The following is a 19,598-nucleotide window of genomic DNA, read 5'->3' on the forward strand; positions in this document are numbered from 1 at the left end:
GCTTGTCATCTTGGAAAGCATGTCAAATTACCATTTAGTGTTTCTCAATCAAAATCTTCTTATCCATTTGAACAAATTCGCTCTGATGTTTGGCAATCGCCCATTCTTTCTCTCTTTGGATATCGGTATTATGTGTTGTTTGTTGATGATTTTTCTCGATATGTCTGGGTATATACTCTTAGATTTAAACATGAAGTTCATGATAAATTTGTGGAATTTTAAGCCATGTTAAAAAATATTTAAGAAGCAAATATTTGTTACTTTCATTCTGATGGGGGAAAGAGTTTGTTAATAAAGCTTTTACTGATTTTCTGAGTGCCAATAGTATTTTTCATCGATTATCATGTCCCTATACGCCTCAACTGAATGGCATTGCTGAGCACAAAAATAGACACAGCAAATGCTATTCGCACTCTTTTATTTCAATCTACCATGTCAGTACGATTTTGGGCTGAAGCCCTATGCTATACTGTATTTCTTTTAAATCGCACTCCATCGTTGATTATTTTGAATGGCTCCACTACTAATTAAAAATTATATGGATATTCTCCTTCTGATGTGAATGTTATCAGAGTTTTTGGGTGTCTTTGTTATCCGAGCATTCAGGATATTGCATCGCATAAGCTCCATCCACGGTCTCTGCCTTGTGTTTTTCTTGGCCCTTCTGAGCATCACAAGGGATTTCGCTGTTTATATCCTCCCTCTAGTAAAGTTCTCATTTTCTGTCATGTTGTGTTTGTTTGAGTCTATATTTTCCTACACTTGTTTACAGTCCTTTTCAAAGCAATCACATGACATGCCTACTGCTGGCGACTTAAATAAACTAAATTTGTTTGTCTCACATCCACAACATGATTTAGATCCCTTTACTGCCCGCTCCATTTTTAAGCTAGTATTTCACATGTCATAGTTTGATATCAATGACAACATCACTGTATCTGCATCTGCTCTGGTCCAGCCCTAGATTCACCCAGTACTGTTACTACTTGTTCTCCTACTTCTACTGTGGATACTAATAGTTCTGCAGAGGTTCCTGTTGGTAGTCATGTGGATCGATCGCCTGTTCGGATTGTGTATCAACGCACTCGAGTACAGACTCCTGAATCTACTCTGGTTCCCACACCCCCCAGGTAAATTCCACCCAATCCAATGTTGCCGTTGACCCTAAACCTCCGAGACAACCTCGTCCTATTCTACAACGCTATCATCATATGATTCTTAGACATCAGTCCTCTTCTCAGGCTAACCCCTCAGCATTGCTTGTATCTTCTAGTTCTGATTTTCTACAGGAACCATCAACATTTAAGGAGGCTTCTCAGCACCCTGATTAGGTCGTTGCTATGCAGGAAGAATATGATGCTTTGATATCAAACTGTACCTGAGATCTTGTTCCTCCTCCGTCCCATGCTAACATTATTGGATGCAAATGGATTTATAAAGTCAAAACTCATGCTGATGGTTTACTTGAGCGCCTTAAAGCTCGTCCTGTGGCACAGGGATATAAGCAGCAACAAGACATTGACTTTGAGGAAACCTTCTCTCCTATTGTTAAGGCCATTACTGTTCGTACAATTTTCTCTGTGGCATTATCGCAAGGTTGGCCCCTTTGGCAACTTAATGTCAAGAATGCCTTCCTTCAAGGCGTTCTTCAAGAGGAGGCCTATATGAGATAGCCTCCAGGATTTGTTGATGCTGCTAAGCTGCATTACATTTATAGACTCAAAAAAACCTTATATGGTCTCAAGTAGACTCCTCGTGCCTCGTTTCAGAGGTTTACCTCATTTCTTGCTGAGCTTGGCTTTCGTTCTAGTGCTGCAAATGCGTCTCTATTTGTTCATTCCAGTACTCATGGCACCTTAATACTGCTCTTATATGTAGATGATATTATAGTCATAGACAGTTCTGACCCTCTTTTGGACTCTTTCATTGCCACTCTTCAATCTAAGTTTGCTATGAAAGACCATGGGTCACTTCACTACTTCTTGGGAATTGAGGTTAAGTCTAGTTCCTCAGGTCTTCACCTCTCACAAGGCAAGTATGCTATGAAGTTACTTTCTCGTCATGGTATGAAGGATTGCAAATCTGTCAGCACACCACTCTTGTAGCACACATCTATTCATTCATGAAGGATAGCCTCTCTTAGACCCGTATGAATATTGTCAAATTGTTGGGGCCTTACAGTACCTTACCTTCACCCGGCCTGACTTATGCTGTGAATCTAGTAGCTTAGTTTCTTCATGCACCACGTGAACCACATCTTCAGGCTGTGAAGCGGATCCTCCGTTATGTTCATGGTACACTCAGCTATGTATTACATTTCTCTCAGTGTCAAAATCCATCGCTTATTGCTTATTCAGATGCCAATTGGGCTGGGTGTCCTCATACCTGACGTTCCACTGCTGGATTTTGCCTCTTTCTCAGACCCAATCTCATTTCTTAGTCTGCCAAGAAACAATCCACTATTTTCAGATCCAGTTCTGAGGCTGAATATCGTGCCATGGCTTTGGCACTTGCTGAAACAATTTGGGTCCGTCATCTTCTTCGTGATTTGGGATGCTTCTTCTCACGCCCGATCCAGTTATATTATGACAACCTCAGTGCAACCTACCTTGTCGCCAATCTTGTTCTCCATGCTCGCACTAAACACGTTGAACTTGATCATCATTTTTTTCGAAAGAAACTACAGTGTGGCGAGCTGTCCATGTTTCATATTTTTTCTGACAAGCAATTGGCTAATATCTTCACTAAACCACTATCTACATCGCGCTTTCACACTCTCTGCACCAATCTTCACATCTGTCCATCGGGTGCTCAACTTACGGGGGAATATTAGACAGCTATGTATTAGTTGTCAAGATATACCTAGCTAGCTTTCCTCTTCAGTAAGATTTGGATGAGTTGTACATGGGTGTCAAGATATACCAGCTAGCTTTCCTTTCTAATAAGATTTGAGTGAGATGTACATGGGTTGTGTATAAGTTGTATATAAGCAGACGTAGGTTGGCACATGCCTGACTTGATTTATCTCTTGTGTATATAAGGAGGCATCCTGTAATATATTTGGGCATCAAGTAATATAGCAAATTTATCCCTTCTATCACTTTTCAAAATTTTTTGCTCCAGGGCTGTAAGAAATGTCCATCAATTTTGATACTTTTATAATGGAAGAAGGTTTTCTTGGATAGCTTCAGCTTGAGAACTCCTCAGACATTCAAATGATATCCCACTTCTTTTCTTTGGAGGAAGGGAAACTTTATAAGGTCATGACATCAAAAGAATCCAAAATAAACAAAAAAAAAGGATGAAGGAATGCGGATAGAGAGAGCAGGAAAATGAAGGTTGGGCACACAAAGTGCTAGACATACGTGCCCGCTATTATCTGACCAATTATATGTATGAAACTGGGGCCTTATGTTCACCTATCACACTGATTACATCAAGTCAGCTGGAAAAAAAAAAGTTTGGACCATAACCAGCCAAGTGTTCCATGATATAATATAAAAAAAAAAATTTACTAGTATCTCAATAACAACACAAGATCATCCAAATAGTCTCTACTGCTCCCTATCCTAAAGTTATAAAAAAAAAAAAATCAAAGATACTTGAGCTTAGATAGCAGTCATGCCTATCAGTTTTAACAATATTATTCCCCGCTACATGTTGCACAAACTCAAAAATGTTCTCAATATTAACCCCCAAGCATAGTAATAGATATCATCATGCTTGTCTTGAATAACATTTTCTTAACAGATCATGGCTCAAAGATTTATAAGCACATGGTAGATTGAATAGATGGAGTGCATATTTTGCAATTTACTCCCCTCTCTGACATATCATGAAGATCAATGCATTTCAGGCAAATGTCTTCTTGGTTGTTAAAAAATAATTCCTTTCGGTTTGAAGAAGTTTAATTATGTAACTTAAGAAGCCATAGCAGTTCACATAGCATGAAGCTCATGTGTCTACACTCAACCCACACACAAAAATGAGCAACCGCCACCATTCTATTACTCTTCTACATAGCCAAATTGAACCATGTTTGGAAAAACAAACAAATTTGCAATAATGTGGCCCCAAACTGAAGTATTTCTCCACTCTATAGGATGGAATGCTATTGGGTAGCTTTTAAATACTACAAATTTGATTCATAATTTCCAGAAATTGAGAGTGGATCATGCATAAGCAAATTAAATTCACATCCATGAGTGACACCGGGTCTAGTTATCACCATGTAAATTAAACTCTCCAGCTAATCTGTATACTTTAGATTACCCAAGGCAAGATCATCATCAACATACAATTGTAAGTCAGATCCAATGGGTGCCTCAACATGTTTCTTTCCTGGATTATCAATATTCCTAGTAGCTCAAACACCTAACAGGTGGAAAAGTCTTTAGGGAGCTAGTTTTCGCCAATCAACTTAATATTTCATTTATGAAAACATGTTATATAACATTCAAGGTGGCAGTATTGACCAAAGGATCCCCCATAAGTAGGTAATAGTCTACTTAGTAAGTGTCATGATATCATGTGAACTCCTTTTAGGGAATAACTAGCCTACATCAAATCAAATTCTCACAAAAGACAGCTGAAATTTCAAACTGAGTTAAACAGACTTCTTCAGTCAACATCCTTGCCCTTGACCTTCAGTTAGAATAAGCCTAGGAAAGGGTCATTTACACCTAATATAGAATTATATAGGCATTTCTACTTCACATCATATTAAAACAAAGATCATCCTAAGCTGGCCACAATCTCGTACGATCAATTAGGCCACAATGGAAAAGGTATCACAATAGTCCCCAAGGCTAAAAAGAACTTTTCCAAAACAAATTAAAAATCAAGTTAGATAAAATGTCAAGATGCAGGATCTATATGCAGATGAAGCAATTAAAGAGAAACAAAGTGACTAGGCTGAGTTAGTGCAAGTTCATTTGGTTTTCTAAATAAATATGCAAAGTTTTATTTGAACAGAAATAGTTAGAATGCAAGGAAGATACCTATATTTGGATCAGTTTATTTGTAGAGAGTTGGGTTCACACTTTTCCTCTTTGGGTCCATTTGGTTGGGGGTAATCCAGCATGGGAAAATGAATCCCATGTCAGATTAGCATAGTTGGTATGAAAAATAGAAGAGAGAGATGGTAAAAAAAATTGGTGGGCCCTATGTTTACTTTTTAGAGAGAGAAGGTGAAACAAATACCATGAGGGGCTTGGTATTTAGTAAATTCCTGAGTGGTGGTAATTCATACTTGACAAAAATACCCCCAATAAAGCTGCATTTATAATCATTGAATTTGTTCTGATGTCTTTCCAAATTCATTCAATAAAGAGCTTTTGCAAAAAAAATTAAGATGGAGATGATATTATGCAAAAGGCTATGTGATTACAGTCATTATATAAAAACTAATTGGAGATGACAATGTTATTCTAGTATTAAAAAATTATTTTATGTTGAAGAGCATATTTATAAATTTCGTCATATTCCTATATAGGATTACCTCCAACCACATGTAATAATCTTTTTCCAACATCATTTTCCGGAGTAATTTTTCTACCAACCAAATGTAGCAAAAATTATTTTCGTTCGCAATCATTTTCCCAAATAAATGATTCCCATGAATTGTCAAATTACACTAATTTGACCAACCCCAACCAAACGGACCCTTTAAGTTAAAACAATCACTAACATCGCTACTCTATTTTAAAATAAATAAATTTTCCAACTTCTAGAGATAACTTTCCTATAATGATTATAACTTTCATAAGTCTAGGTAGGAAAACACAAAACAACCAACCAACTCAATTTCAAAAGATATACCAAAATATCTGCTGCAGAAAGCATTAACTGAAAACAGCTTACAAAAATCAATGGTATTCTTAAGTCAGACAGCTGCAAGCATCTTTCACCATGGCTACCAGTGATGCTATTCTCCAAGTTCCCTATGTGTAGAGAAGATCCTTTGTCTTTAGTCATGTACAAGTTTGCACGTTCTACCAAGGTCCATCCCATAAGTACAAGAGCAAGTGCACTATAAAAGATAGCTTCATATCTGCAAGGAATTCAAAGTGTGGAAAGGAACAAATATTAGCTCTGAAATTCTCAAAAAATAGAAACTACTATGTATATCACCACAACATTAAAAAAAAAAGTACCCAATAGACAATAGAAGAAAAGGTGGAGCAAAACCCAGAAAGATGGATGTGAGACGAGACAGAAGACTAGTTGGTGAGAATAATGGTAGAACTATGGATATACCTGCAGAGAAAAAGAAATATCATCAGTAAGGATATATTTTTGCAGGTGCTGCAACTATCAGAGGTTAAATCAGGCGAAAAATATTAAAGTAATCTTGCAGCAATATTCATTGCAGATTTGCAGTACAACTTGACCTTGAGAGCCTTCAAATGGAGATCCCTATATGTAAACTTAAAGATATGTAAAGATTACAGTTAAATATTAATAGTGTGGACCACTCCATTTTTTCTTGTACAAGTTTATCAATTAACTATGGTAGGACACTTAAATGCAGAAACATCTAATAGTTTGTATTAGACAGCCTACCGAGTGATGAGAACTCATCTAGATTGATGATATTTGCACCACAACACATGTAGCTTTGTCAGACAGAATGCACAGGCTCACTTCATATTAAAGATATCAATATCTTTCATGGTAATGAAGATGAACTAATTAAATGCATGTTGGTGATTATAATTAGCAGTTAAATGAGTAATAATATTTCCATATAGTGTTGTAAGAGGCAGCTCAAATACAAAAGCAGCTACGTGTCTGCATACTGTTGGTGGACTAAGTGTGCTCTAGTGCCCAACTTAGTAGATTGTATTAAAAATATAAATAATAAACAGAACCCACACAGTCCATTGAAATGATCTTTTTTTCCTCATAAGATATATGATAGTATACTTATCCCAAAAAAGCCCAATAATTTTAGTTAACAAATAATCAGTACAATGTTGAATATAGGGAGTTGAATGAAAATCAGTGGAATTTGTAGATCATGACTACAGCAAGGTGGATGGGGACTAATGAGAGGGGTAGGTGGCTCACAATGCACCTTTCTGACCTACAAATACCCTAACCCACCTCACCAAATCTATGATCCTCTTCGAAGATATTCCAGAATAGACCTGTGCAACCTGCTAAGTATGTGCTCGCCAAGCAGGCAGCCAATGGATGCCACCTATCCTCAGCAAGGAGAGATGGCTTACAACCCACTTGTCTGACCTACAGATACTCTTTCCCATCTCACCTAACCCATGATCCTCTTCAAAGACATTCCAAAATAGACCTGCCCAGGCAGCTTAAGTGTGTGCTTAGTAATTTGGCAGCACATGAACGCCACCTATCCTGAGAATGGAGTCTAGAGGTCCAGTCAAGCCTAGAAACAATTTTTAAGACATTTAGATGTCATAAGTGCATAAAAAGTTGGTCATGAAAAATGTGGTAATATAACTGAGCAAACAGCATAGACTATTATTGCAAAGCTCCGGGCCTAAATGAAAGAAATGATGCAAAGATCAGGAAATAAAATTCAGAGATCTCATCTTGCAATTTTAATGCAGTTTGCCACAACATGTACTTGAATAATTTAATCAGAATCGACTGTGATGCGATGGAGATGGGATGCTTTTAAATTACACCCAGATGCACTTGATATAAACAATAGTTATCACTATATATCCTCCTTTATGTTTGCTGAGCTTGATTGTTATTTTAATCATTTAAAACAAAATGTCCATCACTACCCAATCAAAATTATGTGTTTATTTGTTTGCGCAAACTATTCATTATCTCTATTTCCATGAATAGTGTCAATTGATTTATTTGTATAATTGCTGGCAAGCCTGGCATATCACTGCAAAGCTAACACCATATGGTATAGTATTTTTGCCTAACTTGGTGAATAAAAAGCAAGTACTGCATCTTTTCTTCTTGCTTGTTATACTCCATGGTATCACAACCATTTAGGGCCCTTTCATCAAAACTTTGAAGATCCAGTAAAAGATAAGGTCACAAATCTCCATATTTGACAATCTCCACCTACAATTATATCATCCTGTTCGCCCTAGACATTCTACAAACTTCAATTTCTCCACATCCTCAAGAGCTTTTTATCCTAATGATTCTTATTTTGGCTGGTTCCAAATGCCTAATTCCATCCATTTCTGGACCTTTGGTGCTTCCAGATGACTTTGGTTGTTTCCATTTCTTTTCCTGCAATCCCTTTCAACATCTTTTCTCAATCCTTTATTTGTCATGCACTATTTTATGGTAATTTAGCTTATTTAAAGCATTAGATCTGAACAGTTGGCCTCACAGTAGTCTCTAGCCTTCATCATTTTTGTCTCCCCATTATCCCTGTTATTTTGAAATCTCTAGAGCTTGAATGGACATATTCCATCTTTCATATTCGTCACTTGACATATGTAAAAAAAAAAACCATTTTTTAAAATTTTTCTGGCACAATAATGTTCATTTTCTGCCAATTCTTTCCCATGAGGTCATGTTGTGAAAGTTTTTCCCTCTTTTTTTTTTCCTTTTAATGATTCCGTCTATATACACCATTATGATTGCCATCAGACACTGCTCTTATTTAACAAGCCCAACAATGGGCTGCTATAAGCTTTTTTCCTGTAAATTATGCATCATATATAACACAGCACCTATCATTCGAAATTGCAATCTGGTTTCTGTTAGAAATTGTGCCTCAAAGCCAATCATCAGTCTATTGACGGTTGTGCTCATTTATACTTGTATATGAATTATTCAATAATAAAAATTATTTGATATTTTCATCACAAATGTTTATATCTTTAAAATGAACTCCTGGGTTGTGATGAAATCCTTAGGACTAATTTATATAAAGGATTTAGTCCTTAAACTCGCTCGCGATCAAATGATACGTTATTACAAGGACAATAACAATATCAAATGTAAGTCATTGTGTACCGTATGGATTGATTGTCCTCTTAACCAAGGAGTGTAAAGACACTGATATGGCATGCAGTGGAGTGTAGGAGTACATTCGCACCGAGCGTGACCAACAACGGAACACTCGGCTGTCAAGAGCAGCTCGTGAAGGGTATGGGTATGAGTGTCCCTCCAACCTAAGATCACCACGGTAACTTGCAAGCAACTCACTGTATTTTGATGCCAGACTACCTGAATTTCTAATTCAGTGATAGAAGATTTCTGGATGCAATTAAGTACTTATCAAGTTGGTGCGTGAGTCAAGACGGGATTGACTACTCCGAATAAGTAGAAGTTAATGTATTAGTAAATTTCAATTTAGTAAAATCTTGACCAGGATAATTTATGTGATGAATTTGAAAGGTTGAAATACAATGTGGTTGACTATTCCAGGATTGACAGTTAAATCCTAGATCACCATAAGCATTAGGATCAAAGGGATGAATTATACGGTAATCATACGCCAGTAGGTTCTTTAATGTTGCTTTGCAATCATTCGGCCTATCCGGACATCGAGTCTCATTGCTAGATGGTTACATCGATTAGCTCAGGAAGTTGTTTCTGTGCTACCGACTTAGGTTCGAACCTATTGGGTCACACTTAAAATAAGTTACTAACTGATCAAATGGTTGATCAATGATTGAGAATTGTTCAAGGATCTAATTATCAATTCGATTGATGGTTAACCTTATGCAAAAGTTACAATCAATTATAGAATAATTAATTAGCAATTAAATCGCTGATTAGCTCAATTTGATTGAGCAAAGTAATTTGGTTCAAGTCTAATTGAATCGGATTCAATTAAGATGACCTAATTGTCTAGGGTGAATGATTTCTGATTTGATCAGGACTTGGGGCTTAATTAAATTCTAATTTAATTAGAATTTAATCATGTTTGGAACCTAATTGGATTGGATTCAAATTGATCTAATTGGTTTAACCTAATTTGATTAGATTGGAGACTTATTAGATGAAACCCTAGAGTCCAAAACAGCTTGGACTCCTGCCCTAGCCGACCACCCTTGTGCGCACACCCTTCCCAATGCCAAATTCAGATTGGCGTGATGGAACTCTACGCCCACACTCCCTTGTCGCCCACTCTTGATAGGGATCAAGAGTTTGGATCAATTGGTTGATCCAATCGAATTCAAATCTAATTTGAATTCAAGTGTAGATAAAAAATGTGTTCTCATCCAAACACCTCCATGCCACATCTATATAAACCCCTAATTTTTGTGGGACAAGAATCAGATTATTAAGATCATTGAGAGATCTTTGAAGCTAGAGTTTTGGGCATGAGGTCTTGGGGTTAGGCAGCCTCTTATTGGCGTGTGAGAACAGAGGAGTTTCTTCTCCTCTCAGGTGAGCGTCCTAGAAATCTGTTCTAGGATTTTTGGGATGAGGAAAAATCAAAGAGGAGAATTCTCCTCCCTCTATTCCAGCACCAGATCCTCCATAAGTTTCTTCTTTAGATCCGAAGGAGTTCAGGACGTCTGAAGATAGAAGATAGATCAGCCATCCAGAGGTCGTTATGCGAGCTAGCATCCGAGGATGATGGATCAGCACAGAATTTCGAGTGGATCACCTGTAGAGGCCGAACACCCTATGCGGCTGCAAGCAACCAGCAAGACCACTATTTTCAAACGCGGAGATCTGCTACCCACACTAAGGTATCAAGTTTTGAACTCGTACTTACTAAACATAGGATGTATAGTGTAGATATGATCTACAAACGCTTCTTTTGATATGATCATGCATGCTGATTTTATTTTTCAGATCATATACATGCATCATAACATATTATAGATCCTAGGATAGGCGTTAAAATTAGATCTTAAGCATGTAGTATAGATTAAATTATTTAATCTGATTTTTCTCTGCATAAAAAATTTTTAAAATATATGCTATGCGCCTGCCGATTTTCCAACAGTGATATCAAAGCCTAGGTTCCATTATAAATGTATATGTATGCATGTAGCATTAAAAATTTGATTTTGAATGTAGCATGATCTAATTATGATGAGATCCCGCACGATTTAGATTAGATCTAAATTTTATATATGTGATATGTTTAGATTAGATGCCAAATAGCCAAGCAATTGGATTGAATATTCATGGCCGTCTGATCATAGGAGAAAATAGGATTTTATGACCCTCTCCTCCCATTACATGGAGATCTCTTATGTCATGTTGGCGTGCTATTTGTTCATGAAGATCAAACGCGAAAGATTCAAACTTACTTTTCTGCAAAACCCTACTTTTTGAAACCCTAGGTTTTGGTTATATATGATACAAAATGAATAAAAAATAAACCATCTAATCTAAAGGATTAAAAATTATTTTAATCAAAAGAAATAAAATCTGGAATCATAAAAAATTTGCATATGATCTAAAAACTGATTTATAGTTGATTTTGTTTCGGTTTGTGTAGAATTTTTGTTTGCTGAAACTCTAAAAAAACTGCTGGCACGCTAACTTAGTCGGCTCAATTCTGACTGAATCGACCAAGTTCCCTGTTCTAGCCGACTCAGTTGTGAACTAAGTCGACTAAATTGCCACAGACCGAACAGTAACGGTTACTGTTTACCTACAGTTAGCCGACCAAGTATTAGACTTGGTCGACCTACTGTTGTTAGCCGACTCATTTTGGGACTCAGCCAACCCAATTTTCAAAGATGAATATTTTGCATGAATTCGAGTAAAAAGTTTACAAAATTAAAATTATTTCAATATTTTACCTAAATTCATGTTAAATTCAGGCTTAATTGAGCATTAAGTATAGAACTAATTGGATCTAGAATTGTAAATTAAAGATCTAATGACACTTTCATAAAACATAAGGGTGACATAGGTTAGCTTGATCAGATTTTCTTAATTGGATAAGATCTAAGGTTGGAATCAAATCGAATAAGAACCAATTAGAGAAATTGATTAAATCGAATCAAAAATTGAATTAGATTAAATCATGATTTTTCTAGAACCATTATAATAGTTGTAGTTGGTCAATGTCCATGTCTTTGATTCGACCAAGATGGACCTCGATCGTGGCTCAATGGTCGAGTCCGAATCTTTAGGCGTACCAAATTGAATCTAATAAACCAATTGGTGTCTAACGTAAGTTTGGCAGTCTTGATCGGTGGTTATTAATTGAGAGCTACTCGCATAGATTGAGTCTATGACAAATTAATGGCATATCCCTCCCACCGATCTCACTTATCTGGCCAATATGGTGAATCAGCTTTTGATTCGGTTGCTCATTGATTCGTGCTAAACCCATGCTGCATAGATTGATCAGTGTGACTAATTTAGGTGCCATGACTGGCTTGAATCTAATCTAGTCTTCTTTGATCTGACTTGGTGAAGTCAGTGGGAGGATTATGATTAGCTAGTCAAATTCAATCTCTTCTCTTTTATATGTCAACCAAATCCTCTAAATTATTAGATCCATAAAATGAGCTAATTATGAGGATGACTAGATCATAGCCTCCCATTAAGTTGGGTGATAATGGATCCATTAGTTGGATGATCATTGGACGGCCCAAAAGCCTGGTGCTCATCTACTATTGAAATTATCATTCAAAATATAATGACTCAATCGAGTCTCTCTTATGGGTGGTTAGAATAACCAACCAAAGTCGAGCCTGATCATTTGTTAGTTAGATTCCTAAGTATGTTCATATTAGTGGTTGGATCTAACCAGATCTTGCAGTAGAGGCCAAAGCCTGCTGTTAGAAACTTGAGGCAAAATTAACTACTTTGGTGAAACAATTGGTTAAGAACCTACCTATAGATGCACATGGATTGACCGGCCAAAGTCAGACTCATGTGTAATCTGTGTGGATTCTAGTATCCGTTAAGAAATTAGAATAATTCTTCGAATTAGAAATAGAAGCTACCAATTCGTACAAAATAGTGGGAGAACTTTTAGATTAAAGTCCATATCTTTAGGCTTAATTAATTCATATATTAATTAGATTTTTTGTTTTCCTTTTATGCAGTTATGGCCACCAACTTATCGCTCCAATCATTGTTGGATAGTGACAAATTGACGGAACTAAATTTCGATAGCTGGTGTCAAAAATTGAAAATAATCCTAGAGCACAAGCCGATCTTGTACGTGCTGACAAATTTGGCACCTGAGGAGCCCGCTCCGAACGCTCACAGTGCGATTCGAGACACTTACCTGAAGTGGCTCAACAACCGCACCACAGTGCGTTGTATCATGTGAACGGCCATAAATGACAAGTTTAGCCGCAAATTCGAGGACGCACAACCAGAAGATATGCTTAAGATGTTGAACGAGTCCTTTGGCACTCCCGAAGACGTTGAGCGGCACAAGATCAATTATGCTATTTTCAACGCCCGAACGAGAAATGGGACGTCGGTCACTGATCATGTATTGTACATGATTGAATAGATCGAGCGCCTGAGCAAGCTCGGCTTTCCTTTGCACGAGCAACTTGAGAAGGACGCGATCCTGAATTTCCTACCGAAGTCCTATCTACCATTTCTCAGTCATTATCGAATGACAAAGCCCGTAGTGAACTACCACGGTCTGTTGGGGTTGCTGCAGACTTTTGAGAAGGATCACCAACTTCACAAGAAGACGACGAATGTAGTAGGAGGATCTTCTTCGAACGGACGTCGTCCCTTTAAGAAAGGAAAGAAAAAAAAAGAATAAAAGGTGCCAAATGCTGGGGTCAGACTAAGAAGTCCAAATCCAAATCCAATTAGAGTCAAGCAAAGTGCTTCTACTGTAGGAAGTAGGGTCATTGGAAAAGAAACTATCCTCAATACATAGCTTTCCTTAGCCTGAACAGGCTGAAGAAGAAGAAACAATCAATTCTAGGCAAGGTAATTATATGATAATACCTTGCAACTTCTCTATTTGTGATATAATGACAAGGGTATTGAATACTGGTAGTCCTATTAACATTTGCAATTCATTACAGGGACTTCAGGTCAATAGAAGATTTGAAAACGGTGAGAGATTCCTGAACATTGGAGATGGAAGATCAGTTCCACTTCTTGCTTTAGAAATTATCAAACTTGTATTCAATTCTCGTATCATTGTTCTTAATGATTGTCATTTTTGTCCTAGTTTGTTATTGAATATAATTTCTATAGATCTTTTGGCTAAAAAAAATTATGAGATTTCAATAAAAAAAAATTTTGTGATATCATTTTGAATGGTGTTACTGTAATGTATGGACAATTGAACAATGAAATTTATATTGTACCATGGCCTAGTGTAATATACACATCAAAAAAATATCCTAGAATAGATGATGTCTTAGATGCCTACTTTTGACATTGTAGGCTAGATCATATTAACAAGAATAGGATGAACAGGTTAAAACGAGAGAAGATCCTCAAAGACAATGATTATGAATTATTGCCAACTTGTGAGTCTTGTCTGCTTGGAAAGATGACTTCGTCATCTTTTATTGAAAAAGATGAACGAACCAGTGATGTTCTAAATCTTATACATACTGATGTATGTGGACCCATGAGCACAAGTGCCAGAAGTAGGTATCATTACATCATTACGTTCACAGACGACCTGTCTAGATGTGGGTACGTCTATTTGATGAAATACAAATCTGAATCATTTGAAATGTTCAAACGGTTCCATAGTGAAGTAGAGAAACAATCTGAAAAGAGCATTAAAATTTTTTGACTTGATCGAGGGGGTGAATATCTTTCTGGTGAATTTTTGACATATCCAAAAAAAATGAGATTCTCTCGCAATGGACCCCACCGAAAAAGCCACAACATAATGACGTTTTGAAAAGAAAGAACCGAACCCTCTTGGATATGGTTCGGTCTATGATGGATTTTTCTAGTCTGCCGATCTCTTTTTGGGGATATGCACTCAAGTCGGCTTGCAATGTTCTTAATAGGGTTTCGAATAAATCTGCGAATAAAACACCATATGAGATATGGACTGGATATAAATCAGTACTCTTACACCTTAGGATTTGGGGGTGTCCGACTTATGTCAAACGTTTAAAAATAGATAAGCTCGGATCTAGGTCTAACAAGTATATTTTCATAGGATACCCTAAAGAAACTAAGGGGTATTAGTTCTACCTTGCTGATGCACAGTAAGTGTTTGTCAGCAATAAGATATTTTTTAAAAGAAATTCCTTGATGAAGGAATTAGTACCTCTAAAGTTGAGCTTGAAGTTCGATAAGTAGAACCGACACAATTTAGTAAACCCACAGAATTGGATTTAATTGGATCAAATCCGGAGCCTGTTGTAGATACACCATTAAGAAGATCCGATAGAATATTGCGTCAACCGGATAGATACTACGATTTTTTTATCCGGAATGGAGATCCTGTTGAACTCAATGAAAACAATGAGAATTCGATCACCTATATGGATGCAATACAGAGGTCCGACTCCGATAAATGGCTTGAAGCCATGAAGTCCGAAATGAAGTCTATGAAGATCAATGATATGTGGATATTGGTTGACCCACCTGAAGAGATAAAATCCATAGGATGTAAATGAATCTTCAAGAGAAAAAGGGGCATAGATGGAAAGGTGGAGATCTATAAAGTCCGTCTGATGGTCAAGAGGTATCGTCAACATTATGGTATTGACTATGACGAGATATTCTCCCGTGGCAATGCTCAAATTCATTCGGATCATGCTTGCGATAGCAGCACATCTGGACTATAAAATCTAGCAAATTAATGTAAAAACAGCTTTTCTAAATGAAGAGTTAGAAGAAGAGATGTATATGATACAATCTGAAGGTTTCACATCCACAGATGAGTCTAAGGTGTATAAGCTTCAGAGATCCATTTATGGATTGAAGCAGGCAAGCAGGAGTTGGAACATATGTTTTGATAAAGTGATCAGAACGTATGACTTCGTTAAGAATGGAGAAGAATCCTACATTTACAAATAGATTAACAATTCTTTGATAGTATTTCTTGTTTTGTAAGCGGATGACATTCTTTTAATCGAAAATGACGTCCATGCATTACAGGAAATAAAAATTTAGCTATCATCTCAATTCTCTATGGACTTGAGAGAAGCATCCTATATCTTGAAGATGAAGATCTATAGTGATAGATCGAAGAGGATGCTCGGATTATCCCAGTCCACATACATCGATATCGTACTGAAGCGGTTCAGCATGAAAAATTTCAAAAAAAACTATCTTTCGATGGGCCATGAAATTTCTTTCTCAAAAAGAGATTGTCCGACAACTCAAAAGGAGCGTATAAGTAGGATTTCATATACTTCGACAGTAGGTTCTATAATGTACGCCATGATATGTACAAGATCAGACATGACATACTCATTACGGATAGTGAGCAAATACCAATCTGATCCGGAAGAGAACCATTGAAAGATAGCAAAAACCATCCTTAAATATTTGAAAAATACTAAGGACCAGTGACTCGTCTATAGAGAATCTGACTTGAAACTTGTGGAGTTTACAAACTCCAGCTTTCAGCCAGACCATGACGACAGTAAGAGTGTCGGATTTTGTGTTTACCTTGAACGATGGAGCAATCTACTAGAAAAATTTCAAGCAGCACACCATGGCCAACTCAGTATGCAAGGCAGAGTACATCGCGGCATCCGATGCTGCGAAGGAAGCTATATGGTTATGGAAGTTCATCAGTGAGCTCGGAGTGGCACCTTCTCTGAATGATCCGATCTTGTTATACTGCGACAGCACTGACGCCATTATTCAAGTAAAAGAACTAAAGTCCCATCAACGCACCAAACACACACTGCGTCGCTACCACCTGATCCAAGAGATCATGGATCGAGATGACGTCGACCTTCAGAAGATCGACGGAAAGAACCTAGCCAATCCATTTACTAAAGCCCTCAGTGTTAAGGAATTCGAAAACCGTAAAATGAAGATGGGTATACGATACTATACTGATTGGCTTTAGTCCAAGTGGGAGTTGTTAGAACTTGTCCCAAAATTAATCGTCAGCCTATTGACGGTTGTCCTTATTTGTACTTGTATATTAATTATTCAATAATAAAAATTATTTGGCATTTTCATCACAAATATTTACATCTTTAAAATGAACTACTAGGTTGTGATGAAATCTTTAGGACTAATTTATATAGAAGATTTAATCCTTAAACTCGTTCGCAACTAAATGATACATTATTACAAGGACAATAATGATATCAAGTGTAAATCGTTGTGTGCCATATAGGTTGGTTGTCCTCTTAACCAAGAAGTGTAGAGACACTGATATGACATGCAATGGAGTGTAGGAGTATATTCACACCGAACGTGATCAACTGTGGAGCACTCTGCTGTCTAGAATAGCTCGCAAAGGATATGGGTATGAATGTCTCTCCGACTTGAGATCACCACGATGACTTACAAGCAACTCACTGTACTTTGATGGCAGACTATCTGAATTTCTAATTCAATGATGGAAGATTTCTGGATGTAGTCAAGTACTTATCAAGTCGGTGCATGAGTCAAGACGAGATTGATCCCTCCGAATAAGTAGGAGTTAATTCATCAATATATTTCAATTTAGTAAAATCTTGATCAGGATAATTCATGTGATGGATTTGAAAAATTGATATACAATGTGGTTGATTATTTCAGGATTGACAGTTAAATTCTAGATCACCATAAGCATTAGGATCAAAGGAATGAATTATACTGTAACCATACGCCAATAAGTTCTTAAATGTTGCTTTGCAATCATTTGGCCTATCCAGACGTCAGATCTCATTGCTAAATTGTTACATCGATTAGTTCAAGAAGTTGTTCTCATGCTATCGACTTAGGTTCAAACCTATGAGGTCACACTCAAAAGAAATTACTGACTGATCACATGGCTGATCAATGATTGAAAATCGTTCAAGAATTTAATCATCGATTTCATTGATGGTTAGCCTTATGCAAAAGTTGCTATCAATTATAAGAGGATTAATGAGCAATTAAATTGCTGATTAGCTCAATTTGATTGAGCAAAGTAATTTGGTTCAAGTCTAATTGAATTGGATTCAATTAAGATGACCTAATTGTCTAGGATGAACGGTTTCTGATTTAATCAGGACTTGAGGCTTAATTAAATTCTGATTTAATTAGGATTTAATCATATTTGGGACCTAATTGGATTGGATTCAGATTGATCTAATTGGTTTAATCTAATATGATTGGGTTGGAGACTTATTGGATTAAACCCTAAAGTCCAAAATAGCTTGGACTCCTACCCTAGCCGACCACCCTTGTGTGCATGCCCTTCCCAACGCCAAATTCAGATTGGCATGATGGAACTCTACACCCACACTCCCTTGTCGCCCACTCTTGATAGAGATCAAGAGTTTGGATCAATTGGTTGATCCAATCGAATTCAAATCTGATTTGAATTCAAGTGTAGATAAGAAATATGCTCCCATCCAAACACCTCCACGCCATATCTATATAAACCCTTGATTTTTGTGGGACAAGAATCAAATTATTGAGATCATTGAGAGATCTTTGAAGTTAGGGTTTTGGACGTGAGGTCTTGGGGTTGGGCGGCCTCTTCTTGGCATGTGAGCATAGAGGAGTTTCTTCTCCTCTTGGGTAAGCGTCCTAAAAATTTGTTCTAGGATTTTTGGGATGAGGGAAAATCAAAGAGAAGAGAGTTCTCCTCTCTCTATTCTAGCGCCGGATCCTCCATAAGTTTCTTCTTCACATCCGGAGGAGTCCGGGACGTCTGAAGACAGAAGATAGATCAACCATCCAGAGGTCGTTACGCGAGCTAGCACTCCCGAGACGACGGATCAATACAGGACTACGAGTGGATCACCTGTAGAGATCAGACACCCTACACTGCTGCAAGCAACTAACAAGACCATTGTTTTCAGATGCGGAGATCTGCTACCCGCGCTAAGATATCGAGTTCTGAACTCGTACTTACTATACTTAGGATGTATAGTGTAGATATGATCTACAGACGCTTCTTTTGATGTGATCATGCATGCTGATTTTGTTTTTCAGATCGTATACATGCGTCATAACATGTTATAGATCCTAGGATAGGTGTTAAGATTAGATCTTAAGCATGTAGTATAGATTAAATTGTTCAATCTGGTTTTTCACCGCATAAAAAAAAATTAAAATACATGCTATACGCTTGTCGGTTTTCCAACGATTTTATTATTATGTGATTTTGGTTCTCTCCCCTTCATTTAATCATGCCACGACTGAGAAATTTTACCATTCTCTAAAGAATGTATTACTTTCCTGCTTAAACTCGATATGTTAAGCCTGCACAATGCAAAAAGAAATTATACTTGCATCTCCACATTCATCAAGGTGGAAGATGAACTCCACACAATAATAAACTACAAAACATGATATGTTCATTGAAAGATCAAAAAGTACAATGACATGGATTTCAAGACCGCAACCTAATGGTTAACTTTAACAAAATTTACTACTGATTCCTTGTTTGAAAATATTTGTGTAGCCCATCCCTATAGTTGTGCAATGCATGTGTGAGCATACAATGTTCTTTAATCTTCTAACTGCCAAGACACCAGCCTCATGGATAACTACATAGACTGCACGTGGTGCTCGGCACAAGCACCTGGAGTACTATG

The 19,598-nt window shown here is 37.1% G+C and overlaps 1 protein-coding gene across 4 annotated transcripts in view; it reads right to left on the reverse strand.

Moving 5' to 3' along the window:
- LOC105039157 (uncharacterized) overlaps positions 1 to 19,598 on the reverse strand; it is a 69,417-nt gene that overhangs the window by 36,470 nt on the left and 13,349 nt on the right. For all 4 annotated transcript variants that reach the window (XM_073244711.1, XM_073244707.1, XM_010915189.4 and 1 more), the window contains 2 exons: positions 6,156 to 6,258; positions 5,863 to 6,052 (listed from right to left, as the gene is read on the reverse strand). In XM_073244711.1, the coding sequence (XP_073100812.1) occupies positions 5,863 to 6,052; positions 6,156 to 6,258 (293 nt within the window). The remainder of the gene's footprint in view (positions 1 to 5,862; positions 6,053 to 6,155; positions 6,259 to 19,598) is intronic.

Source organism: Elaeis guineensis, chromosome 1 (genome assembly GCF_000442705.2).
Source record: "Elaeis guineensis isolate ETL-2024a chromosome 1, EG11, whole genome shotgun sequence".
NCBI classification, from domain to species: domain Eukaryota; kingdom Viridiplantae; phylum Streptophyta; class Magnoliopsida; order Arecales; family Arecaceae; genus Elaeis; species Elaeis guineensis.